The 27,899-nt window shown below is 38.9% G+C and overlaps 1 protein-coding gene across 2 annotated transcripts in view; it reads right to left on the bottom strand.

Moving 5' to 3' along the window:
* Positions 1-1,274: 1,274 nt before the first annotated feature.
* Positions 1,275-27,899, bottom strand: part of STX7 (syntaxin 7) — a 31,874-nt gene continuing 5,249 nt past the window's right edge. For both annotated transcript variants that reach the window (XM_069010753.1, XM_069010752.1), the window contains 9 exons: positions 26,593-26,733; positions 12,601-12,670; positions 10,975-11,065; positions 9,169-9,306; positions 8,465-8,517; positions 7,711-7,801; positions 6,336-6,408; positions 5,265-5,347; positions 1,275-2,679 (listed from right to left, as the gene is read on the bottom strand). In XM_069010753.1, coding sequence (XP_068866854.1) covers positions 2,587-2,679; positions 5,265-5,347; positions 6,336-6,408; positions 7,711-7,801; positions 8,465-8,517; positions 9,169-9,306; positions 10,975-11,065; positions 12,601-12,670; positions 26,593-26,674 — 774 coding nt within the window. In that variant the 5' untranslated portion in view covers positions 26,675-26,733 and the 3' untranslated portion in view covers positions 1,275-2,586. The remainder of the gene's footprint in view (positions 2,680-5,264; positions 5,348-6,335; positions 6,409-7,710; positions 7,802-8,464; positions 8,518-9,168; positions 9,307-10,974; positions 11,066-12,600; positions 12,671-26,592; positions 26,734-27,899) is intronic.

The raw sequence follows: 27,899 nt of genomic DNA, 5'->3' as shown, positions 1-27,899 counted from the left end.
GCAGCAGGAGCCACCATGCTGGCCAGAATCATCCCTGTCTTCTGAGAGCTGGCCCTTCATCTCATCCAGAGGTAGAGGGCTCCAGTGTCCCACCTCCACTGGGATTCAAGGAAGAATTCTTTCATCTGAGGCACCCCCACACCACAAGCAGGGCTTTATCTGAATAAATCACAAACGAAAGCAAGCAAGGCACCCACAGAGACTCTCAGCAGCACTCTTCTCCCTCAGAGTGCCCCAACCACTAAGACCAGAGAGCAGCTGAACAGGCACATGACTCCAAAAATAAAGAGACAATTCCATGTGGGAAATAAAGACATGCACACAAATCAGACACAGAAGAGCAGAGGCCGCAGGTTGCAGCAGGGGTTTGGGAAATGCAATGCTGTGAAACTTGCAGAATTTCTGAGTCATTTGGTGTTGTTGCCCCAGCCTGATTCTCACCAGCTCCTGACAGTTGAAGCTTTTATGTACTGGCTATCCCACCTTGCAGCAGTTTTCTTAAAGAAAAAACAACTCAGCAAAGAGTTGTTTTATAACAACTTTATAAGTTGTTATAAAACTTATAAGGTAAGTTTATAAGGTAAACAATCCCTTTATAAGGTAAACATCCCTTTATAAGGTAAACAATCAGTAAATACAGTATCTCTTTCCAAGAACAAAATTCTTCAAGGTGGTAAGCATTTTAGTAGAGAACCCTCCTAGTAGAAAACCACACAAGCAGACAAATGCAATGTAACAAGTATGAAGCATAGAGAGAATTTCTGATCTGTCAGGAGTCAGAGCTGAAGATCTGCTGCCAAAGAGCTCTTTTCCTTTCTCAGCACATCAGTGGAATCAGTCACTGATAGAGGCAGGTATGACATATTGCAACAGAGAAAAGATTCTCTGGGGCAAATAGGATCAGGTCATTCCTCTGTGCCTGTCTGCAGTAGTGCAAAGAGCTTGTTAAACGTTAAAGTCAGGACATTTCCCAAATCAGTTTTAGACAGTTCACAGCCAAAATGCTGACTGCTATTCTAGTTTGGACTAGTGTAGTCTGAAAACAAAAAACCCAAGGCATTAGCATCACTAGCTGGGAATGCAAGATCCAAGAGCATTTTCATTAACCATGTGAAGTACAGTACAGGAAGAGAGGTTCCCCTGGGCGGCCTCACCAGCTGAGCTAAAATTCTCTGGAGTTGTTCAGTGAAGTTTCAGTCATTCACATAAAGGCAAAGATAAGAGCTGTGCTTTTAAAGATGGATTCTGAAAAAAAAGCAACTGCTAGAAAAGTGTACTCTTTAAAAGACCTTTATTTTGGTTGCATGGTTACAATTCATTTATGCTTACAGTTAGATTGTTCCCAAATAATATTTCATAGCTCACCATGTACACAATGCATTCTCTATCAGTCTGGTGTGGAAGAACTTTATAAAATACAGATTAAGTGACTTTTTCATCTGTACACTTTTCAGATTAGTTCATCAAGATTAAGTAAAAAGGCAAATAATTAATTGGCAAAAAAGTGTTTTTACATTTTTAATATATTAGTACAAAATGGCACAAAAGGAAAAAAGTTCATTTTAAAGGCTATAAGCATCAAACTTTTTAAACGCTTTCAGTCAGTTCAACTGATTTTAACTTAATTTCAGATACAAGTGTTGAACTTGGAATTGAACTTGTAATCTTTTCTTAAGCTGTGTGAAGGACATCACATACAACTTTGGACCTGTTCATGGAAACTCAATCACAGCAGTTTCAGAACAGTGACATTCAAGTGCAGCTAGAAGATTGGGAATTTCTGTTCTTCCCAGTAAGTCGATGAAGTCACAGACTAGAGCATATTTTCATCTAGCCAAACCCACTCATGCACACTTCAGATGCAAAGATACCAGATGTGTGCAATAAAACACAGTATTTCTTAATGCAAGGACTGGAACAAAAAATCCACATAATTACATCATTCACCCTACATACCTTTGCAGGAGGCTTCCAGACATAACCATACTCGATGCCAGATACAGAGAAAAATGGAGCATCTAAAAGATTTCAAGCAAACTGAAGGCTTAATTCACAGGCTTCAGGTATAAAAGAGAGCTCACACCAACTTCAGCAACCTATATTTTAATTTTGAACCACCCATATCAAATGGGTCGCTGAATGTGATGGAAGGGAAAGAGAGAAGAAATACATTTCTAACTTAAATTCTGAGATGTGAACTTGTTGCCTCAAGCAACAATTCAGGAGTTTGTTTTGGCAGCAACATTTAGCAATATCCCAAAAGATAATTACTCATCCTGTCAACACAAATTATCATCACTTTGATTAGCCCCCTAAACCTTAAGATGTTTTATGTTTAAGTTAACAGAACAGTTTATGACCTTGACTGTTTATTTCTGGTAAGACAGCACTCACATCTGAGAGGGCAGGCAGTTATACTGATGGCAGTACTGAGAACATTATTTCTCAGGTTAAAACAAAAAGTCTTATAAAAAAAGTGTGATGAAGTACAGAACCACTATTTTACTCAGCTTCACAATGACCAAACCGTGACTAGGAATTTCCTTTCCTAATTTAAATACAAATTACAAAGCTTTCTCCAGAGACTTATCTTGCAGCTAACCATATGATGATTCCAATAAACAATGCTCCAACAGCAAGTATAATAATGAGTATGCACATCTTCTTTCGGGATCTTTGCTGCCAACAGAGGAAAAAACAAGTTGGTTGAAAACTGTGCAACATCAGAACATCAGAAAACTATTCAGATGCTTTTCTAGTCCTACTGCTTGTGCAATCTAACTAAATTGTGTCCTTACATATAAAGATGTTCAAGTCACATAAAGATGTTCAAGGAAAAAAGAAAAGCAAAGTTATCTACATTACTTTATGGCTATATTATTCAACACGGTGATTTCAGTGGTATTTTCTGGTACACATGATAAATTAATGAAAGAAAACACAGTAGTGTAATGAATGGATGTAATTAGAACTCTGGGGGAAGTAACATGAGAGCACAGATGACAGCACAGAGAGGAAAATGGACAACCAGTTGCACAACAGAGGAGGTAGAAATGGCCTGCTAGAAAGACTATTAATGTGTATACAGAAGGGAACAATAGATTATAATTTTAGACTGCTGTGTATCCATTCACAGTTATTTTAAAGGTCTTTTTGGTAAGTTTCTTAGGTACAACTTACTCTTAAAGAAAAAGAACCAACAACAACAACAACAACAAAACCGAACCAAAGAGGCATGACTAGAGACCCACTTATATAGATGTCACTACAATAAAATCCAAATCATGAAATCATGAGCATGTTGAGAACATTCACATTTCCTATACAGGTCTGTAACTTGAGATACCAAAGCACTCAAGACCAGAGGCAGTCTGTCATCCTTTATCTGAAAGATATGGAATCTGAAGGTTTTCTTCACAGGATGAAAGAAAATTACCAATGGGTTTCTTGGGCTCTTGCTGATAGCCAAGGAATAACAACACTCAGATATTGGGATTCTAGGCCACAGCACCAGAAGTAAAGCCAGGCTGTGCTGTACTTGGCAAAAATTCTTCTGCCTGGGTGGTTTTGATGTTTTGGGCTTTTTAAATTTTCCTCTCTGAGAACAGCATCTGTGTCAGCTCTTCTTTGAAGCTGTCAGTTCTCTGCCACTCAGACCACCAAATTTCTTAACAATTCCCTTCTAGTTTTATTGTCTCATTGCCACTTCTCCCACCATCAGGCTAAGATTTCTTCATTTCATTATTTTACTTGCTAGAACTCAATCCGTTTGCTGGAGTATCTTCTTCCTGTGGCCATTCTCTCCTCACACTCACAATCTCTTCCTCCTGCATCCTGCTGCCCCCCTCTTACCAGAAATGCATTGAAGTCAAACATTTTCTCTGTAATACTACTTAAGCAAGGCATGAAAAGCTTATTTCCACATACAATTGATCATCATTTCTACAACTGCTGAAGCAGCCTGGCTTTGCTCAAACTGCTCTGCTGTGTGAATGCACTCCACATGGCAGATGAGTGATGCAGAGCTCATCCAACCACAATCAGGAGCTGTGAGGGTATCCACAGCCTCATCGCCCCCCAGCACACCTCGGCCTCTAACACTTTCTTGAGGGGGTCAGGCCAGATATAATAGTTGCTGAAATTTTTCAGCACCTTGGAACAAGTATGAGTTTTCAAACAAAGGAGAGTTCAAACCCAAAGCAAACTACACAGTCCTTTCAACCAAACACAGGGCAACCCTGCAGTGTTTGGTCTCTCCTGCAAGACCCACTGAACAGAAGCTTGTCAAGTCTCCATAACCTTTCTTTGAGATCAGAAGATCCTTTGCTCAAAATAAAACATGAAGTTTTAATTTTAAATTTTAACCAGAAAACTAATACCTTACACTGAAAATTCTGGCTGCTACTATTTTTTTTCCTGAACTTTTTAAGTATCAAAATAGGAGCCATCAACCATACTTAATGTGCCAAATAGTCCCACTGAGAATACAGTTCAAGGATGCACCCTCTCCCACACTTCTGGAATCAGCAGGCAGTCTTTCAGATATTCTGTCACTCATTTACTGTCCTAGCTACTACTAACACACATAAGAGGATTTAAAAAAAAAGTCTAAGGACTAACTCTAACTCAAAGGGGAAGATTAATTACTAATAAGATTATTTCTAATAAGTTCCAAAAATGTTATAAAGAAGTGGCATTGAAAGGTATTTAAAAGGCTTTTCAAAAAAATTTGACAGTTTGAAAGATGTTTTCAGCATCACAGTAGCAAATAACAAAAGCGGGATATATACAGCTTTGGGAAGATTTTAGACAGCAAAAATTGGTGCTAACTGGCCACATCTTCAGAAGACTTTCCCACCTATCTTCCCTACTCCTCCAGTGATCTCCAGAGGCTTGCTCTCCCATACACAGGAACTTTTAACTTCTTGAATTATAAAAGGATGAGTCTGTTTGTGTAAGGTTTTTTTGTTGGTTTGAGGATTTTTGCTCATTTGGTTTTTTTTAAGTAAAGCTGTAACTCCAGGTGGTCTCATAGAATTTCAGAAGGCTCTGAAACTGTGTGGCTGGAAACAGCCTCACAGGAAACCCAAAGCTTTAAGAAGTCACTGACTTTTGTTTTATAGTGACCTAGAAATACCACTGTAGTCTAACATAAACCTTGAAGTCTTCAAGCCTTGAGGAACTTGTTAGGCAAAATCCAAACTGCATAAGAAGGTGTAAGTCAGGACTACTGCAGCAGGACAGCTTCACACAACTGGCATTACCTGGTAGTTCGCTGCTCTTGACAGCTGCTGGTTTGCTTGCTGCACATGTACATCTGCATTTTCCACATTGGCTTCTATGCTGTCTTTGTTTTGAAAGGAAAGATTTCAAATTTTGATTAGTCATAGCCCAGACAAAGGTTTGGAATGCTGAAATATATTTGAGAGCATATATAACAGCTGCCCCCAAATGCTGGTGTTTTCATAAGTATTCATCAATGTACCTTGTATTATGAAAGCTTGGCCCATCCTACACTTATGCCCGAGTTCATTTCAGAACTGCCCAGGCAATGACTGGCTGAATTCAAGTCAGGTTACAGCTGCCCTGTTCTACATGCAGGGCTAAAACTTAGATACCAACCAGGATAAAAATTGTCAGTACTTCTACCTTTTCTTTTTTTTCCCCTTTTCAAATTACCTTTTACTTGTCCTCCAACTTGCTACTGACTACTTTCTGCTCAGATTAAAAGAAGCCCTAAGGTTTATGAAACAGAGGCATTAGACCAAAAAAACATCCTGAGAGCATGAATCTAGTTTGGTGTTCTACCATATTGACACAGATTTTATTTTTTTCAGTGGAAAACCTTAACTGACTACAGGCCAAGGTGATAAAAAAAGTCCTGAAAATATATGCTGGACATAGACAACAACATCACTTAGCAGCTGATTCAGAAAACGGATTCTCCAATCACATTTTGTTAAACCAATAAACCTGTTTGCATGAAAGGCAAAATATGTATCTCTGCTGAATTCACATACTTAGATCCATTAGCAAATATAGTAAAGTGCCCCACATAAACTCCAATTTCATGTACAAACAGTTCAAAAAACTACCTTAAAGACATTTTATACACATGAAAAATTACATGTTTTAAACTAGATTTTAAGCACACTTTCTTACTGTATTCCCAGTCATCTCAGCCAGTCTACCCATTATTATTAGGCTGCACCTGATTTGCTTTAGCATTGAAGAGTGTCATTAGAGGAATTTTTCCAGCAAAAGGAAGTTCTATACTGCAGCTGTCCAGAAAAACTGAACAAAAAAATTTCAGGTAATATTTGAATTGGACTTACCTATCACATCACCTTGTTCATGAATCATCATTCCCAGATCTTTGAAAATTTCGTTGATGTCCATAATATCAGCCTGCAAAAACCCAATCAAATCATTAATGGACATCACACATTTTAGTACCTATGTGCATTTAGATATAAATACTGTTTCTTGTCCTCCAGGGTGTGCACCCATGACTCTTTATGCTACAGGATAAAAAAAACCCTTAATGTACTTATTTTGAAGGTTTTTCTGGTACTTCGAGATCAAGTTTATCATAAGCAAGCTATCTATCAAACCAAATGATGATCATGTCCAGAGAGTATACTTCAAAACACATCACAAACAGGACCTCTCATTGCAGAGGGCTTGTCTACACATCCACTTGTATTACTACTTTAACTGCAGGGAAAAGCCCATGCTAACATTTCTCAAAAGCTAGACATTTAAACAAAATTAATAAAAGCATTTACAGGAAGTATATTGCATTAGTTTTAGTACACCTATTTTAAACACAACAATTTTGCTAAGCACCACAGTTTACAGAAATTACCTCTATAGTATGGTTGGGGTTCTGCACCTATATTATCCTACTACCACCTGGTTATGTTGAAGTGATAGATGCCACATTAGCAACTGTGGATATGACCTCTTAACTAATGACTGATACATGCTTACTTCAATTCACTGTAAGAAACCATGGGTGGCAAGGGAGAGATTATTGAAAAAAAATGTACATAGAATGGATTTTGTCACATGCATCAGGAAGACTTCCCAACAAACTCCAGTTCCAGCAGCTTTCGTACTGGTGGTAGAGATGTGGATTACAGATTGGCTGGAAAAATTAATTTTGTCTTCACAGAAGTCTCTTATGTCAGTACTTCATCACACGGCAATTTTTCATGTTGTTTATATCTTGTTTTTAAATGTTTTTAAGAAGCCCTTATTTAAAAAAGTTCCAATGAAACAGAGTATCTCTGCATTTCCAGAAATGTTAAAAAAATTCCACTTAAAAATGAACATGTTGAAGAATATATTGGGAAGACATGTGAGGAGAGGTATAATTTTGCTACATTTATATTCACTGTTTAAAATGTTTCTGTAATATGACCATATTGGAAAAAAATCATATGTACTTTTTCTTGCAATCACATGAGCATTCTATTATTCCATAGCTGAAGAAAGTATACCAAAATATGGCTTTCATACAGTAGATTTCAAATGCACATTTCACATCTAAAGACAGTATTTGCAGTTTTGAAGGGAAAAACCACACCCACAGACAAACCCAAACACCTTAAGATTCATGTCTGCAATTAATGCTCATGCTCCTTTAAAATGCTATTTCTTTGGAACATTAAAAGCATATTCTGCTGTAAAACCACTTGTACTTACTTCAAGCTGCCTAATGGAAGATTCCCTCTCCTCAATAAGACGGAGGTCATCTTCTGTAATTTCTTCATCTTGCACTTGTGCTTGCGGTTGACTATCAGACAAAAAACCAAAACCAAAACCCATGCAGAATTGAACAAACACAATGAGAAATTATTCAGAAGGATAAAAACCACAGTTAAGTACATAGCACATTTTACATTATAAGTTAATAAAATGTGTGTTTTCACCCTTGCCTATCCCTGGCTAACACAGATGGTATAACCATCACAGCTTTCGTGTAGCAGAGCTGCTGAAGCACTGCTGCACAGATCAGGTGGCTGACTGGAAATTCTAAGTATGAATACAAAGTCAAAGTTCCTTCTGAATTGTAAACTGCAGAGTTTACATCTATCTGAGTAACAAAAAAGAATCTGAGACTGAGAAACAGTTCTTGGAGAGTATGGAAGCAATGGGAGCTCCCAGTAAACACTGGGACCCCCTTATTGCAACAGTTTTACTTCATTCAAGCTGGACTCTTCTTCCCTAAGTTTGGGTCCCAGAAAACCCAAATGCAGCTTAGAACAACTTAAGAAGATGTTTGCAGCTGAAGCATCAGGAGAAAAGCAGGGGCATTGTGTGAATTGCTTCTTTTTCTTCCCATCTATGCCATCAAAGTATCTTTATGCTAAAAACCAAAAATCATGGGCAGCTTGCTTCCCTGCAGGCTGTTTATTATTCTGAGCTACGTTAAAGCATATTAAGTAATTTGACATACCTGTCCCAAGAGACAAGTGTTCCTTCTTTGTAGTTATCTTCTGGAGCCCCACCCTACATGATCAGTGTTTAAAAACACAAATTAAACATTATAGCCCTGAAAAGGGCACTGTCAGCATTTCTATAAGGAGTCAATACTAGAAGGTTTGTACTAAGTCAAACTGAAACATGATTTAACACATTCTCATCCTGATTTTGCTTTATGCATGCATAAGGCTGAAATACAAGCAGAAGCATTCAGCTCAGTAAACTCCCTGCTACAATTTACAAGTACAGCAATGTGTATTTGGCACAGAGTGAAAAGGCAAAATTGATATACTGACAAGGAAAAGCTCAACATCTGAAGCTACTCAGCACTTCTCCACCTTAATACTCCATTGAAATCTGGAAAGTCATTCTTCCCCATAGGAAAAAACCCATTGATATCAAAAGGTAGAGCAAAAGCATTTCCAAATCTACTAGAAGTTGCTTTTGCAAGATTACAGTATGAACAAGGGCAGTTCATGACTTTGTGTGACAAAGGCAAGGAAAAAGTAACAGTTCTCCAGGGAGGTTATTACAACTTAATGCAGCCTTTACTATAAAATCATATAGCACATGTTCTGCAGCATTTAGAGTCAGCTATAGCACTGTGGAGGCAAATCTGACATTGAACACCCCTAACACCAATGTAAAGAATATACTGGCACGTTTTCTGATACTTACAGACACCCTTGAGCTGGCTCTTACTCTGGCCACAAAGTCTTTTTCCTTCTCAGCAGCTTGCCTTTGGAGTCTTTGGAAATTAGTTAGTGCTGTGGTGAACTCCCCCACAAGACGGTCTTTCTGTATTTTTCTTTGACGCTATAGGAGAAAAAGTTTTACAAGTCAACTGAGCTCATGCTTTTCAAGGCTTTACTATTTCCAGTCTGCTAAATACCAAGGCATATATATTCTTTCTTCTAAATTGGTGTAAGGGAAGGCTGTCAACAAAACCATTTGCAATTCCATGGACAAACCTTCTTTCCTTCTGGGATCACATAACCACACAAATTACGGCATTTAAAGAGGAAATCAATGTATTTATTTTCATTTAACCACTGGAAATGAAAAATGAGCAGGGATAAGAAAGATTGTACCTTCCTTATTATCTGCTGATTGTAAAACCTACTGCTTTGGTGTGAAATATTTTGACACCAGGAATGCTAAAATATGCAGAGGTGACTGAATGGAGAGGAAGGGTGCAGAAAAGAATGAACAGGGCAATTCATATGTATTTTACATAAAGTTGAAAATACATCTTGAACTGAATCCAGAAGTGGGTTCATATACTCCTTTAAGTGCTTTAGAACAGGTCCAGAAATACTTGTTCTAACCTTTCAGGTTTGGCTTTTTTTTTGTTGCTTGTTTGGGTATTTTTTTTAAGATGTAGTGAAGGGAAGAGGAACTCAGGAGAGCCTCCACCATATTTTCCTCAATATATACATACATCAACCCTTACAAATTTCTGAAAGGTTGTGATTTTCCATTCATGAATCTATTATTTATGCATTTTGTTAAGACATACCTTTGATAAAAGGAGTAAAATTAAACAGTAAAACATTTCACTGTGAACTTTTCAGCTGCAAGATAAGCAAACAGAAAAAAAGACAAAAAACAAAAGATACTTTGGCTGAACTAGAGGTTATATACCAAGAAAAAGTTTTAACATCGCTGTTAGAAGTTTACAGCTTGACAAGATGAGCACACATGGATTATGGCCTGCCATTTGAACTCAGTGTTTCAAGACTATTCATTTCCCCAAAGGCTCCTTGGTAACCAGCCACAGACCAGGCAAGTTGTTTAAGTGACAATAATCCAAATCCATGTTTTCTAGGATCCTGTTGTTCTTCCCTTATTTAAGTGACAGATTTTGCTGGGATAAGAAACCACAGGAGGGCAGACAGGAGTGTGCTAATCACAACAGCCACTTCACATGTTTCTGCCTGAAATTTTACACAGACCTCAGAAAGAAGCAGTTTCAAGACTGCACAGGTTGTTTTTAGTAACAGCTCCTGTCTACTCCTCTTCAGAAACGAAAAGCCTGTGGACAAGACATAGCACATATGCTGATGGGAGTGATGCAGAACATACATACTGTGAATAATCAGATTATTCAGACAGTGAATAAACGGCATTTTGGCACACAATTCCTTGACCCTGGAAGCAGTCAGAGTGCCAGCAGAGTCAGATACAGCATCCCTGCCATGGATTATGAAGTGTCCAGCTACCTGAAGTAGCAGAAAGGCACAGCATACTGCCTTGATTCCCACTACTCCAGTCACACTACCTCATTCCTGATACATAAAAACAACTTTGGGACAAGTCTGAACAGCAACAAAATATTTTTATGTTTTAAGTATCCCTGCATTGTGCAAATGTGTTGACTAACTAAACAGTGCTTTGAAAACAGGAATAAAGAACTGAAGTGACTCAAATACTTTACATGAGCCAACATGATAGTCAAACAAGCCATGCTCTCTGGTTTTATACCTGTTCACTTGTTGCAGGCAAAGATCCAAACTCTTTAATGTATTTGTCAGTTTCTTTGGCAAGTTGGTTGGTGTATTGCTGCTTCTGTTGCCTAAAATCAAATGCAAATTTTCGTTAGAGACCATTAAGTTACTTTGCCGAATTTCACTGATTCTCAAAAAAACACGAGTACTAAAAGCTTCTCTGAAGCACAAAAAGCCATCTTTATTCTTTGCTGTAAAGGCGTGAAATCATGGATTCCAGGCAGGACAAGTGTGGAAGAAGGTATGTTCCTCAGCGTGACAGCATCATTAATAATTGCTCACTTTTTTCCCTTAGGTTTCTTCTATTTTACTCATGTGCAGCAATACATTTGCAGTCATTATGAATACATGAATATACTTCTGATATTATCACATAGTCCTTCACCAATATTCACCTTTTTTTTTCTGAAGCAACTCAAATTCTTTACCTGCTTTGGCATCCTCCCTGCCCAGTCTATATGAAAAGGTTTTATCTGGAATGCTATTATCAAGCCATCAGCATCAATATTTAAAATAATCATATAACTCTTGGAAAGGCCAAATATTCAGACAAGTGAAAAACAGATAAAACCTCAAGCAAGCTTACTACATATACATAAATTATCCCAATAAAGGGTCTGGAACATGTCCTTCACAACAGTTTCTGTGCTGTTTAATTGTGAATTTATGCCTAGATCCTGCTGGGTTATTGCATAACTGTGTATGTTGGTCTTCACCCATTTCCAGTGCCCAGCAGAATATCCACTGTCGATTGCACCTGGCTAATGTTATGGGCCCTGAACTCAGGCTATTATGAAGAAATTTGGTTCACACAAAATGAAAATCATTACTTTGGTCAAATACACACCTCCTGCTACTATTAAGTGGCCACAGCACAGCATGAAAGACACTGAAAATGCCAGGGTGAGCTCAACATGTTGCTTACATGCATTTGTGATGCTGAGATCAATGTGGTAAAGGACTTGAATGAAAAAAAATCATACCGGTTCATTAGACCATGCAGAGAAGTGGAGAGCAGCTGCTTTCTCTGCTAGAGGCGTATTAGTGAAAGTCCACCTTTAGGTGACTGAACTCCAGCAGAGCATCTGCCTTGGAGTCTGATTTCACTTCTGTTACTATTTTTTGGCACATAGTTATTCCATAATGTCATCCCTTACTATAGCTTTCATCACTAAAAATGACATTCCCCTTCCTCTCCCAGTACCCAATCTCATAAAAAACACACCCCAATATATTCATTGTGGATATATTGTGACACTTACACAGACAGATTGGAAGCATTGACTGGAGTGGAGGCATGTAGGTGTACGTTTTTGAGCAGTGATATTGCTTTCTGGTTGTGCCACTTTCCCTTTGCTGACAAACAGCACAGGTTTTATAGATGTATGATACTGCAGGCAATGTGCACAGGCAAACCAGCCTATTAGTTTACAGACTATCCTACTTTCAGAAAGCACATCTCAACATTTAAGTTTCAAATATTTCTCTATATTCACCTTTCTCAGGAAATCAAGCACTCTGCCTAACAAAAATCCACCTCACCACCTACTAGGAGATTGTTTACAATGCAATGAAATGAAGTGTTTTTATGTGAAGTACTCACAGCTGTTGCCTCAACTCAGGCGTGTCCTGTGGTGTTCCAAGCTGATGCAGTATTCTTTGTATTTCAGCAGCTGTTCGTGAAGAGGAAGAAAAATTTAAATGGGGCACAGAAAATTGCTACTTAGTTTTATGCATTTTTGCTTGGCAATTCTAAAGCCATAAAAATAAATAAATTGACAGAAACTGATATGCAGGACTTTTTCAACCTACTACAAAGATTCCATTTAAGTCCCAGAACAACTACTGAATGATTTTTGCCATGTCAGAGGCAAAACCTGAGGTTTCTTATGAAGGATGGGAATGTATTCAAATCTTTAGGTAGAAACAGGAAATTTAAAGATTTAAAGAAGTATATTTGTCCTCCCTGTATTTCTGTGGCTCTGCCCAGGCAGAGCGGTGTACCACAGACAGATATTATGTGGGATCCTCATTTCAGTAGCTCACTACCTAATTTTTTTTTTCAGTAAACACAGTTAAAAATTCAGTAAGTGACAACTCCACATAATGAATTAAAAAAAAAAAAAAAGGACTTTTCCATATACTGTAGAAGAGATCTGAAAGAGACAGAACTTCAGTAAAAGAAGAAAATAAGCTATGAGTTACATTAACCATTTAGATAAAACTGGAATTCCTTAAAGCAGTTTTAGCAATAATATTAATTCTGATCTTTGCTTCATAACAAGTCTCCAGTGAATGTTGTACATGATACTGGATTATCTACACTACTTTACAAAACATACCAGTGCTGACAACTGCTACAACAAAAGCCAATTCTTTCTGTGCACACCTAGGTAATGAAAACATCAAAATGGGGAAGTTATATTTACATACGTAAAAAATCAAATATTTAAGGCAGGTGTTTTTGAGAGAACTGAACGGCATAAACTACTAACAGAATTTCTGTGGGGAATAGCACTGCAAGATGGGTTTCATTCAGGTTGTATTTTAACTGAGCTGAAAACCAGCAAAACATAACTGAAGATTTTTGATTTTTGCCTACAGTCACCACTGGCCAGTAAGGACAGCCCTTCCCTGCCTCCTGCCTGCCGGCCAAGGCAGTGTCCGGCTGCCCGCACTTCTGGGCAGCTGCTCACACGCACTAATTAACAGAAGCTTGGGGTAATTAAGCTTCCTTTTTATGGTCAGAGTAAATGTATTGTTTTAACACAAGCAAAAAGATAACTGGCTGGTGTTATCTTCAACAACACAGAGATTTAGTATCTATAAAACCGAACACTAATTATCCTGTATTTGTTCCAAGGCGCTCTCCCTTCTGATTCCAGAGCCGAGGAGCTCAGTTACTCCGCAGGTACTTTTAAAAGGAAAGAAAACCAACCAAAGTACCGGTGTGTCCTACCGCCACCTAGAGGTGCATAATTTAACTGCAAGCACAGAAAATGCAGGTTTGTGTTTTAAATAAAGGTTCCCTGAAACAAGGCCTATACTTAAAATATTTCCATTCCAAGTTAATTGCATAATTATCCTACTTCTGAAGCTGAACAAAAGTAGATAACTGAGTGAAAATTAAAAGCCAGCGCTGCAAAATTGGGCAGATAAACAATTGCAGAGGCAGATTTCATGGCAGTTCAGGTCTTGTGATTCAAAAATTTAGCATAAAATTAAAACACATTTTACCAGAAAGTCTGTAGGTATGCATCAAAACAGCAAAATTCTAATGGGTTTTCAAATCACAAGCAGAAAAAATAAAGTAAAGGAAAAAATCCCAAGGACTGAACTGACACCATTTTTTCTGTGCTTCTTGTAATTTAGTATTTTCCACCTTAACCTTCCACAATAATGGGTATTATTGAAAAAATTCAATTAGTGGTTTATATGAAGTAGACTGCATAGAAAAATGAAACACTGCTTATTCAAGTAAGTAAGCAGAAAAAAAAGCAGAGCAGAAAAAGTAAATTTTGGCCAATAGTCTTCAGCACTCCTGAAGATGCTTCATAAAAAAGCCAAAAACAAGTTGGTAGGAGCAGTATAACAAAGGAAGTAGAGAAGCTGACCTTACTGAAATCTTGATTTATGGTATGCACCTGCAGGTTGGTGAGTTAAATAAATCCAGCCTTTGCACCCTCTCATATTAATATAAACATACTGGAGTGTATACAGACCAAAAAATACATTCTTTATAGTCTTATAACTCTTCTGGTTTGGCTTGTTTTTTTACTGATTTCTCACTGTAGCTACTTCTCATTCAAACATTTGATATAATATTATATTTATAATCACAAAGCCATCTAAACTATAGAACTTCAGTCTATAGTAATTTTTAAACAGGCTTAAAGACATTACCTCCAGGGTCACAGAAGGAAAGGGTCTTCTTCCCTCACATGTACTCACAGATCTCACAGAATCTGATTAAAAGCAAGAACTAGCTTTGTAACTTCTTAGATCATAAGACAATATCCCTTCCTTCCTTTCCTCAAAGGAAAAGCAGGGTAGCCTTAGTGTCTCCTCCTAAAGGTTAGACTGCAAAAATACCTCTGCTTGCTCCTTCTACTGCTCCATTTGTGAAACAAGCAGAGAGAAGAACCGAGCAGGCAATGAAGAGCAAAACTGCTGGAAACCTGGGATTACTCTTTGGAAAACAGAAGTCCCTAAATTCCCGGTTTCACTGCTGATGGCTGTATTTATAATGGTACTGCCTCCCTCATTTAACCAGCTTTTCAGCCTGTTTAGGGAGTTCAGGCTGGCAGATCACATCTCTGGCCCTCTCAATCCATCAGTAACACTCAAATGTCCCAGAGACCCAAAGGCTCAGGCCTAGCTCACAAAGCCGTAGCTCTGCACTGCAAACATACCGGTAACAGTCAGGAACCAAAGGTCACAGCACAGTTTTGACAGCTTCCTAGGTTACCTCACTCTTTATGGTTTTCCCCTTTCTCAGTTTCCCAATTCTTCAAACATCCCAAGGAGTTCCAAAAGACAGGAGTAATCTAAGCTCCCTGCTCTCCTGGACATTACCAGTCCTGCAACAGAGACTGACTGCATCTTGTGCATGATTTTAATCCATTTTAGTGCAAAGTCAGACAGTGGCTCACGTGAGCACTTAGGCTCCTTGGGCATACCTACATGGCTGCTGGACTTTGCTCAGGAGCTGCACAAGGGCACACACCACGTGTGCATGCAGGCGTTCTTCACCAAAGTCACCTGGGTATGGCAATAGCCTGCATCAGAGGCTGCGAGCTCCTGCAGCCACTTCACACTGCACAGCAGGGTAGACGTTTGCATAGAATGAAAATCAACAGCTTTGTCAGGGCTCACACTGTACCTGCAGGAACAGCACCTTGCCAGCTGTGGGCTGGCAATAAAAGAAAGCAAGTCCACTTTGGAAACTGAGCAGAACAGGAAGCTGGGTACATGACACCATGCAAGCAAAAAGCATTTTTTTCCAAGCAACCGCTGTCTTGCATGCAAAGGAACCTCATTTTTTTCACCTGAAAATTAGGCTTGTCTTAGAAAAAAGCAATACCATAACATTGAGAAGACTTTTCATGTCTTTGCAGCATTCCTGATCTAGATCTCACAATACACAACTATTAGCTGATAAAAGCTACTCAGCTACTCTAAGGCTGGTCACATGCTCAGAAACAGGTCAGACATGGTTAATGATAAGCCAGAGAAACAATTAAGACCTAACCTGAATTCCTACAGAGAAAATTATTCAAGAGTCAGCTCATGTTTATTTTCACTAAGCCAAACAGTGGTTCCATTTCTAGTCAGTGGAAGCTCTTCCTCTAGTTAAGAACAAAAAACCAAAAAAAAAAAAAAAGCACAGAAAAAGGAAAGTAGTAGTCTCTGATAAAAGACCTCGTTTTCTCTACAAGAATTACAGAAGTAGAGATAGTTGCAGTGGAAATATTTACATTTTAACATGCTCCTGACTGAACTGTAATACACACAATTTTTTCATTAAAAAAACCATGTTTCACATACTGGATCACACAACTACCCTTGCTTTAGAGCTGGCTAGCAAAGAAGAAAGTTTCATCTCCTTGCTCCTCATCTTGTATTGTTTTTCAGCCATCTTTGCAAAGCTGTTTCATCACTACAAGTAAATCTGTGTTGAAATAATTGCTGGTTCTGGTCCTTGAAATCAGAACATTTAAAAGATGGCATAGGAAGTTTTAAACTTAAAGACACAAATAAATTAATGCAACAAAGACCAAAATGTAAACAACTTCTTGCCTCTAAGATTGTCAGTGCAAATAATCTTAATCCCAAACTGTGAATTAGTAATCACTGTACAGGCTGCAATACCACAGCATTGCTGCAGTAGAAAAGGTGAAAAAACCCCACCCAAACCCTTCAGTAAAATCCTAATGTTTGAAAGGCAATGCACCGACTAAGAGAATGGAAATGAAAAACAGACTGTAGGTCACCCACCTTCTCTGGAAGGGCTGAGAAGCATCCAAACACTGTTATTGATGTTTATCCACAGCATTAGCCAAAGGAAACTGAGGATGGTTCTACTTTGCAATGCTTACCAGTAACTCCAGCTACAGGAAACTTTCTCAAGTTAGCCACAATCAGCTGTCTTCCTACCTCAAACTCCATTCTATTTCACATTTGAAAAACCAAACTTGAAAACCTCAAGTGGTGATGACCAAGCTTGTTGCAGCTTTACAGATGGAGAATGACATGTATCAATAACATAACCTGGAGAGTTCTAAAAAATATACCTCAATATAGAAGCATGAAACTGGGGGCAAGTATGTTTAGTGAGTATTGCTTATTACCCCATTGAGGTAACCTCACTTCTTATTTGGATCACACAAGATTGCTTTATAGACATCCAGCAGCTGTTTCCTTCAGTTTCCTTCAGCCAGACCCACCACACTGCCCAGTTTCATAAAGCTATGGTCTAATGCTTCCACAAAAAAAGTGGCACTCACTGGGTGTGCAAGGAAGAAACACCAACAGCAGCATGAGCAACAAACTCCGAGGCACTGCACCGCAGTGGACAAGAACCAGACAAGCAGGCAGAGCAAGCACAATGAAACTTGCCTCACAAAACAGCAAGGCTTGGAATCTCACAGGAAGAAGGAGCAGAACAGCTCCTCCTGAATGTTAATTGTCATGGTCCCACCTATGTCACCATCCTATACTTAAAGGACAGACAGGGTTTTAGTAACTGTCTGAGGTTCACAGGGCTAAAACAACAACAGGTATTTAAAGACATTGCTTTTCAGTCATTTGCCTTATTCCTGACCCCAAGGAGAATAAGCAGAATCAGCAAAGTGTTCCTTTGTGTACACCAAGTGCAACAGTTGCTCCATGTGAGTCTTATGCTCGAGCTATGGCTTCAGAAGGCAAATAAGCAGTGACTACAGCACCAGCACAGTCACCTTGCAGAAATGCTTTGTCAAATACCTCACACACACTGAGACCGGCTGGGTAACTGTGAAGAAACCTCCTACTTCTTTCCAGCTGAACAAGTGAGTCAACAAACAGCACATTCAGTTACTGATTAATTTGTGTGGAATCTAATAAACTTCAGAGGTGCTTCAGAGCAGGTTACTGGAACAAAAGAATTATTCGTTAAAATTACACCAGTTCAAACTGCTTTTGCCTGGGGACAACAGACTTCCTCACTTTATTCAAACCCAATTCAATGTGTTTTCGTTCTGCACTTCAGCTGAGGGTACTTGACTGAAGATGAAGAGATGCTGCAGAAAACATTCCTGGATCAAGGCAAATGAAGAGACACTTTTTACAAGGGCACCTAGTGACAGGACAAGGAGGAATGGCTTCAATCTGAAAGAGAATAGGTTTAGGAAAAAAAATTCTCTACTGTAAGGGGGATGAAGCACTGGAACAGGTTGCCCAGAGAAGCTGTGGATGCCTCATCTCTGGAAATCTTCACAACCAGGTTGGATGGGGCTTTGAGCAACATGATATAATGGGTGACATCCCTGCACATGGCCGAGGGTTGAAATCAGATGTTCTCTAAGGCCCCTTCCAACCCAAGCCTTTCTATGATTCAGTGATTTTGATTTAGTTGCAATAATTTCATCAGATGAAAGTCTTCTGTGTAAGAGCCTCTTTAAAGCTATTGGTCTAGCTCACACTCACTAAAGATTTACACAAATCACAGTGCCACAGTGCTGTCTTGCTAGCCCTACTTTAACCAAGTGACAGTTTATTAGAGGTATCAAATCCAGGACACTAGTCAGAAGATACCAGCTTACACTAAAAAGCATCCCCAAGAGCTCACCTAAGAGGAATCAAATATCTAAAAACTTAAGTAATTTTGTTTTAAGTAATTTACTTTATTCTGTCTGAACTCAATGTATAACACTGATTATTCTAAAAGAGAAGAATGCATCAGCACAGAAAAACAGTAACTGATATATGTGTGGGAAGGAGAAAATAAAATGAGGACAGGCCTGAAGATTGTCCTTTGAGCTCTAAGGACTAAAGACTCAGTAAGCATGGAAGAGTGGGTAAACATCCAGTCTTGTAACTTTTGCTTTATATTTTGTTACAGCTTCTGGCATTTCTAAATAGAATCATGCCCCAGAGTGACCAGGAACACCAGCAACAATGTCTCGAGTTCAGGACCTGCCCTCAGTATTTTCAGTGATGTTATCATTATTTCATTCTAGTGTACTCCCATTTAAAATGATCATTCAAGGACATAATGAAGTGGGATTGAGGTATTGCCTGTTCTGCTAATGTGGGTGTAGAACACACTAAATACACATTGCTTAAGTGCACAGTAACTGATCATGTGATCAACTATTATAGCTCAGCCAAGGGGAAGTCATTAAATCAATCACTTTATATTCTTATCCTAAAGCGTCCCTGGTAACTTCCTGAAACCTAGAAGTTTGAATATTTCCCTAAAGAATACCAGTACCTTATTAATTTATGAAAATGAAGAATATTTCTGCAGTAAACAGTAGCTGCACAAACACCATAACCCAACCCACTCACATGAAGGAAGTCTGGCTTTTTAAGAGGCCAGGTCATTACTGCAGCTACCTCAGGAGCTGACACAGAAGGAGACACAACACACCACAGACTGGCCAACACAAGCAAGTAGCTGCTACTGCCAGGGTCACTCACAATCGATCACTGACCTCAGTTTATTCTGAGCCCTGACAGGAGTCCAGCTCCCAGCAGAGCAGTTTTATAGGAGATTTGATAGAGGGCTCTCTGTATAATCAAGCTGCTATGCAGTCTCCTGTTCACAAGGAGGAAAATACAGCAGAACTGAGCTGGAACAGGCTCTTTAAGTACCTTAGAGAGAGTCTGAAATACAACTCTCTAGAGAGAGGCAGAAGCATGAGGACCCTGGCCACATCCCTTCTCCTCTGCCTCAAATGCAGGCCATTTTGCAAAAGTTGTCAAGGTGAGTCCATTTATACTTACTACATCAACAAAAGCAACAGTTGCAGTAAAATTGTGGATGTCTTCACTGTATTCCTTGCTACTTGTAATATTTGTAATGCAACACAGTGTCAGTCAAGGAAAAACTTGGCCTTTTCTGCACATATTGACACAGTGTCCTGGAACGTACATGGAAGACTCATTTTTCAGTCTATTCTGCTGCTAGCATAAATAAAACCCTGTCCCTCTTGTGCAATGTCATCCAAATAAGACACTGTTTCATATGTAAGTTTTCATAGAACCAAAATACTTTTAATGAACAAGACAAATCACAGAAAAATATTAACAAACTCCCCAGATTCATAAACAAATCTGTGAGGCATGCTACCTTAAATATATATGTTATATATATATATTATATCTATAAGTATATATAGAACAAAGCCTTTAAGAACTGCATGCAAACGATTCAGGCTTGAAGTATTGAGAAATAGTTTATTTCTAAAATAACTGTGGGCTTCAATAACTTCACCTCTTTGCAGAAAGAGAGATATTTAGAAAGTAAGCTAATTTGGGTCTTTCTCCTCTATTCCTCAGCCTTGGAAAAAGTCCACAAAATGAAAGGTGAAAGGACATAACGGGGCTTAAAATCCCTAAATAACCAGCCTTTTCCAGGTTTTATGAAACTTCATTCTAAACCCAGAAGTCTTCTGGACAAGAGCAATGATAATACAAAAATTGTTTCAGCTGGTATGTTCCCACAAAGTTATATCTGGTTAACTGCAGCTAACTTGAAATTTCTGACAATACCACCGTTAGAAGTCTCAACAAGCTCTACTGGAAGCCTGTTTTCTTTAGAAGCACACCTGTACAAAACCACACTTTATATAGACAAAACAGAATGTTGTTTTCATGCAGGCTCCGATTTCAACACCTCACCAACTTCATTTACTTTTCACGTGCCCTTCTGTGTTCTTCTTTAGCCAAGACTAATCATGCAAAACTGCTGGTGTTAAAAACATAGTGACAGATACAGCTTTTCACTAATGTTTTGGTCTTTTTAGATGAACAGTTTGACTACCTAGTGGGCTTAAACCACAACATAAAGGCATCTATCCAAAGTCTTAATATTTTTCAGGGTTTATGATTTTCTACAGTTAGATAAAGTTACAGGCAAAGTCATATGATCTAACTCAACTCCCATTTTAACAACATTCAGTGAGAATAGTAGCTTATACAAAACCTGAGATACAAAAGAAACTGAGCAAAAGTGTTCTCACAGGACAGGTATCACATGACAGAGAGATCTCTGCTGGCTTAAGCTGACCTTCCAGGAATGTGCTGTATATGAATTGATGCTTGTGCTGCCTTAACAAACAGCAAAGGAAGTCAGCAGAAAGCAGAAGTCCCTATGAGAAAGTATCTCTCAAAGTCAGCCAGACTCCATCCAGCCATATGTGGATTGTGGCTACTGAATTTTATTTTACTTTTATTATCTTGCAGCATGCAGACAATGTGTTTGTTGAGCTGGGCTGATCTTTAGACTGCATGAGGAAGTCAAACACTCTATCACTGACTCACCTTGACAATACTGAGCAAGGGTAGATTATGCTATTCCTACTGGCTTTGCAACCAACTCTGCACAAAATACTGACAAAACCTGGAGGAGTTGGGAAGTGAAGGAAGGGCTGGGTAGGGAAGGAATATGAATGCATTACTTCAGTTAGCATAGGTTCTCTAACTGCTTGACGACTGTTTGCAAGCCAAAAAAGAAAGTGTTTTATTACAAAATGTTTTAAACCCCAAGACTGGGTGTATTTTACCAATATCAGGCTTAGGTCTGTGTTCCTGAGCAAAAGGCAGCATTCTAAACAGCTTCTAAATGGACAGCTCCCAAAGCCCAGCTTGAGATGCCAGTGGAGACTTGATAGTTACATATCTAGCCTGCACCATTCTCACTTTTCTTCAGGGACTCCTCCAAGTAACATATTTGGTAGCTACAAATAAAATATTAACTAAAAAGCAAAACAAATCCATACTAGCCTGCTTCCTCAATGACCCACACACAGCAGAGTGATTTAAAAAGTATGTGGGGGAAGGAAAAAGCATAGCTGGCTACTTCTTGCACGGTTCCTGTCAGAGACACGCGTCAAATCTTTCCAGCTGAGCAGAAAAAGCACCTACCCCTTTAAGTACATCCTTCCTACATTTATAACTGTGGAGTTGTTCCTGTAGAGGAATGCAACTCTCATTTTTCTCCCTCTTGGGAACACCTTTTTAAATAAAATGCCTTCCCTTTTTTAGCCACACACAAATCAATTCTTAAATTTCTTTAAAGAATCCTTTAAAATGCAGAAAATTGACAGATTTCAAAGAACTGCTCCCCCTCATCTTCAGTTGTGAGAAGTCTGAAAGTTACGTATTTTAAAGCCTTTAAATGAGGCTTTTTGTTTGTTTCGTTTAATCTACTTTCATCTTTCCACTTGTTGGAAGATCAGATTTATACAATTGTATGCCCTTCCAAAAGAGATGGAGGTAAAAAAAAAAAAAGAAAAAAACTCCATTACGTATGGATTCAATGTGCTCATCCTCCTAGGCATATCCCAGTAGGGTAAATGAACTTGCCTGATAGAAACAGATTTGTAAGGAGGCAGGATTTGTTTTGTCCCAGAGAAATATACTTTGCTAGCTCATCTTGTACCTGTGCATCACACTCATTCCTTGTCTATCCAGTTGCTGTAAACGAGTGACCAAGAGGAAATATTTCAAGGAAATATTGAAGGAACGCATTTAGATTTGTCTCAAGTTAATAGCAGCTGCCATTAAGCTGCTGCATAAGTGAGAGTGCAACCTATGAAACCCAGTTCTAGAACAACTGCTCCTTCAGTAAACACTGATTAAACCACCTTGATAATAGGTTCTCTGTCTGCAAAGGCCAGACAGGTTGGAGCTTTACACCCTACATATATTCTTCCACATATTCTCATTCTTCATATTCAGAAAATTAGGAACAAACCTCAACCACTTTTAAATGTACTGGACTTTTAAAATATGAAATGTAGGTCACCCAGATTTTATAATCTGATATAAGATAGGCCTGGAATGAGAATTACAGTTACTTTGGACTAGAATTCAGACAGACTATCAAACCTTAATCATTAGCTGTGTTCTAGCAAGAAGGAAATTTAGCAGCTGCCCAAGTCTAGCTCATTATACACGTCTTTGTCTTTATTATTTAAATCTGAAGTTCCCTTAGCTGTTTGCAGATCTGCTTCTCATCACTGTTAACACAGACCCGAAACCAAATCAGCAAGACATGGCTTGCAGGCATCGCTGACCTCACCGAGGTTCAGCACACAACACTGCAGCTCATCTGAGCACATGTGATTCAGACTCCCCAGACTTCAGAGCACTGCTCAGAGTCACATGGATACGCTAAAAACTCTCAGAGTGGGTTTGAGAGCCTAACTCTCCTTCTCCTGCCTGAGGCCTGCCACTCTCTTCAGATGTCAAGAGCAGCCTTAACTTTTGCAACTCCAGCTTCTCAGTGAAACAGTTGTAACAAAAGTAATAGAGAAATACCCCACAGACTAGTTCCCTAAATCTCAGCTTGGAGATGTTGCTGATAAAACGTGGGTTTCAGGCTGAGGAAAGCAGGCTCTATTCTCTAGATGTTGTTAAGTGATGCTATAATCACTTATTTCTGCAGAAATGCTGAAAATGTGAAAGAAAGCACAGATCCTTCTCTAAAGAACAGCTGAAAGAAGCTTCTATACACAGAATGCTCTGGGATTTGGGATCTCAAACACAGGCGGGTGTAAGAGAACTCACAGTACAGACAGCAGCATATGCTGCTTCCTATTAGCTAGTTCAATTTCAATCTTCAAGGTCCTAAAAAGGAATCACCAACACCCCCTCCTGCAAAGAGACTCAAACAGCCCACTACAGATAGCACTTATTGCAGTAGTTGAACAAAGGTTTGTACAAGGCAGAAGTGATTTACAGCTCTCAACACATCTTCAACAAAACAGTCAACTACATGATTGGATCAACAGATAATAAAATCTGTCATTCAAAGTTAAAAGGCTAACCAAGATGTTACCAAACACAAACCTAGGTCCTTCCATTAACACAGAAGAACCCAAACCAGAAAGCATACTACCTTGCAACTGATATAATTACTGAAGTAGTGTGTTAAACCAGCAAAGAGAGGAGCTTTCCTAGACAATCAGTAACAGTGGGCTACATGAACTAGGAAAGAAGGGAGGGTATTAATACAACAGCAGCCATGCATTATGAAGTGTGAGTTACTTAATATACGTATTTTACCTTGAAACAGATCAGATTTATTACTTGGAAGGTATGTAATATTTCAGCCTTGAAGGAATGTTACAGCAAAGATTGTTGTTTTCACCCATGCTACTTCCTATAAACTCTGGTGTATTATGAAACCTTGGCAGCATGGTGTTAGCTAATACAGGAAGTTCTTCTGTATTTCTCCAACAAGTTAAAGGGCCAGCTTGTAGCTGGAAAGGCCAGTTTCCTTTCAACTAATCTATATCTCATTGGCATCTCTGTAGTAGTGTTCCCACTTTGCTTGCATGTCAGCAGAAGTGTAAATTAGTCCTGAAACAGTCTGGTGATCTGAAATTAAATTCTCTTCCTCTGTTAATCTCACTCTGAAAACCAGAGTATTTACACACCTCCAGAAGAATTCAAATGTGTTGACACCTCTCACAAATGCTTAGCAAAATCAAGTCAACTGCTTAGACGGAAAACCATGCATTTAGGGTCAAGAGTCCTCTGTGTCTCCCCCTTCCTCCCTAACCAAGATCATAAACTGCAGTCTAAGAGACATGTTCAGCATCCGACTAGCACTATAGCTGCCTAAGCTTGCAGGTTTCTGCCCATTCAGCCTGGAAGTTCCTGCAGCTCCCACATTCCAATAGAAAGCTGGACAGGTATTACACATGGGAAATAAAAAAGTTAGAAAAAGGTACATAAGCCCTTAGAGACCTCAGTTCAGGAAGCACGTTCAGTATGTCCATAGGATCCAGATCCTCATAAAATCTAACAGAGAATGGACTGCAAGAGTAACTGAGTGGTTACAGTTCAGCCAGATCTACAGAAGAGCAAGGGCTTGAACCCAGCTGTGAACCTACCAGAACTAGGAAAGTGCTTGGCTGGAGCTTTTCAGGGCAAAGCTCTTGTTTCTGAAGCCATGCAGCAGTGGGGCTAGGAGACATTTGGACTTGGGTCTTGGAAAGGCAGTAGCACCTATTGCTCAGACTTTAGCAACATAAATTTCAAAATACAAAAGACAGCAGGACTGTAGATAACTGTTCTGGCATATCTCCTATCTATGCATGGACAGCTTGCTGTTCACATGCCTTGGGGAGGAGACACACAGCAGAAGGAAGAGAAGAGATGGAAGGGTAAAGATGAGATTAAGGAATCACTAAATCCAGCACAAGACAGTTAATTATGTTCAGCAACCTTCACAATACTCCAGTTTCAAGCACTGACTTCACTTTATGTTTTCACCTGACAAAAACCCCTTATTTTTTATGTCTTGGAGCCTCAGTGTCTGTCACGGTTGGCAGTTGCCTCTGGAAGACCAAGTTAGAAACCGTCAGACTGAATGAATTCACTGAGTAGATTTTAGGAATTAAAGCATAAGGACTTTTACAGAGTTGGTTTGTTAATTTTAGGTTGTGGAAACACAACCCTGATGTACAGAAACTTTTCAATAAGGCAAAATTGCAATTTTTGTTCCTGTCCATTGAGATGTTAAGAAATTCTTTCTGGAAGAAAATACAAAATGTAATTGAAAAAATAGGAAAAAACCCAATCTGTGCCACTAATCTGTGCTACAAATACCAACTTCTAGAACTTGTCTTGTAAACAAAGATCAAAATTTGATAAAAAATGACACATTTTACTGATCAGAATTCATTTTAAGTTTTAACATTAAAATACTAATTTCTGCATGCACTCTGCATCCTGCACAACATAAAACACACATACCAAAACTAGCCACATGTTGTTCATGACTACCTCCCTTCTGATGAACCATACATTTCGCATAATTTGTGAATCAAGTTGTATTTGCTTCATACACACACAAAAATAAAATGGAAAATGGAGGAAAAGGGAAAAAGGACTGAAAATCCCAGCAGCCTAACTAACCTCTAGCTTGAATACCTCAGGTAGCTAAAAAAACAGGTGGCATGAAACTACATACTGGTATATTAAAACTTGCAGAATCTTTTTTACATATCTAAGACATACTCCCAAGGGGAAGCTGCAAGGTCACAGCTTCTGTCCCTGCTAAACAATTCAAGCTTCAGTGAATACTTGATGCAAACCTTGCTCAGTAAACACCTCAACCTACCATCTTAAGGTGCCCCTTAACTGGCCAGGACAAAACTGCTGCATACAGAGTGACACTATCTGTACTTGCTGTGGCAGATCACTGCTGACCACACACACGAAGGAAGGACTGCACACACTGGATGGGGCGCCACAAATCTGCCAAATGAGTAGGCAAGTCAGAGTGAATTCCCATGGATCAATCTGAGAAACTCACCTTGAATGGGGGCACCCCATTACTAAAATTTTACAGAAAACATGCACAAATGCAACTTACAGCATTGTGTGATCTTCTGGATGTTAGAAGTTATGCGTTGGGCTAGCTGATTAGGATCCCCAAAACCCGGTCCGTACGACATGGCTGAGTAGATGTGCTGTCAAGGTCATCCACAACAGGAGAAAGTCAGATAGTCTCTACCTACAGAAAACAATAGTTATGTTTTGGTCATTGGTTTATAAAGGTCTTCATCATCTTAAAGAAGAATACATGGGAAAAGATTAAAGAAAACTCCATACACTAATGTTTATCCTCTCCAAAAGCACTGTACTTCAAAGATGGAGTTTATTCTTTGTCAAACTTCTTATGCATTTTCCCCACCATAATCAAAGAAAGAGTTTAATTTTAATTTGTTGCCATTCCAGAAAAAAAAGCTGTATATTTAGTCTGAAAAAGCCAAACTCTCTAAAGAATTATATCCCAAACCAATTATATTGTTATTTACATACCATGTATCACCCATCCCACCAAGACAATCCAGCATATGTAACCACTGAAAAAAAATCCCAGCAGGTATCACACAAGACATCAGAAAGAAGGCAGCACCCTCTAAACACCAATCATTCATATCAACTCCAGTTTTAGTTTAACCCAGTATCACATAACCTCTATGAATTACCACTTTATCCTGTTTCAGCTACTGTGTTTGTCAATATGTATTCATTTTTCAACAGTTTAGATATTCAAACACATTTTTAGGGGTGTTTTTCCATCCATACTGATCAAATTTCAGCACAAGTTCATGTGCTCATATTCTAAATTGAAATTAACAAGACATAGATCACAATACCTGTGCAAATCAAAACTGGCAGTTTATCTGTTCCGCAGTGAGAATGCAGAATAATCAAGCACACACACATCCAACACAATCCCACAATTTCCTCCAGGCTGTTGACTCCTGCACATCACCTTCACAGGTTGAACATTTTAACTCCCCCACATTTCCACTGTTCAACCCAAACCATGTGCCTTCCAAGCAATGTCCTCTTCTCCTGGCCTGTCAGCTTCTGGGTAAGAGACACTGCTAAAACTCAGTTTCAGATATAGAGAAAAAGAAAGCACATTTAATGTGTGAAAAGAAGGAAATGAAAAGGCCAACTGCTCTGTCAAGTATGACAGCAGCTGTGCTACAATTTGCAAACTCAAGTCCTTACAAACTTTTTTTTTAAATACAAGCAATTAACAGCCCCTGTTGCCAAATATGATTTCCTTTCACCTTTGGAAATGCCTGTATTAATACAGGCAGCAATACCCTGGTTGTTTTAAAACATGACTGTTTTCATATTTCTGTAATATGAAACGGTCTC

This window comes from Aphelocoma coerulescens, chromosome 3, assembly GCF_041296385.1.
Source record: "Aphelocoma coerulescens isolate FSJ_1873_10779 chromosome 3, UR_Acoe_1.0, whole genome shotgun sequence".
In the NCBI taxonomy this organism is placed as follows: domain Eukaryota; kingdom Metazoa; phylum Chordata; class Aves; order Passeriformes; family Corvidae; genus Aphelocoma; species Aphelocoma coerulescens.
Note: the sequence above shows the minus strand (reverse complement) of the source record. Positions and strands in the feature narration are given on the sequence as shown.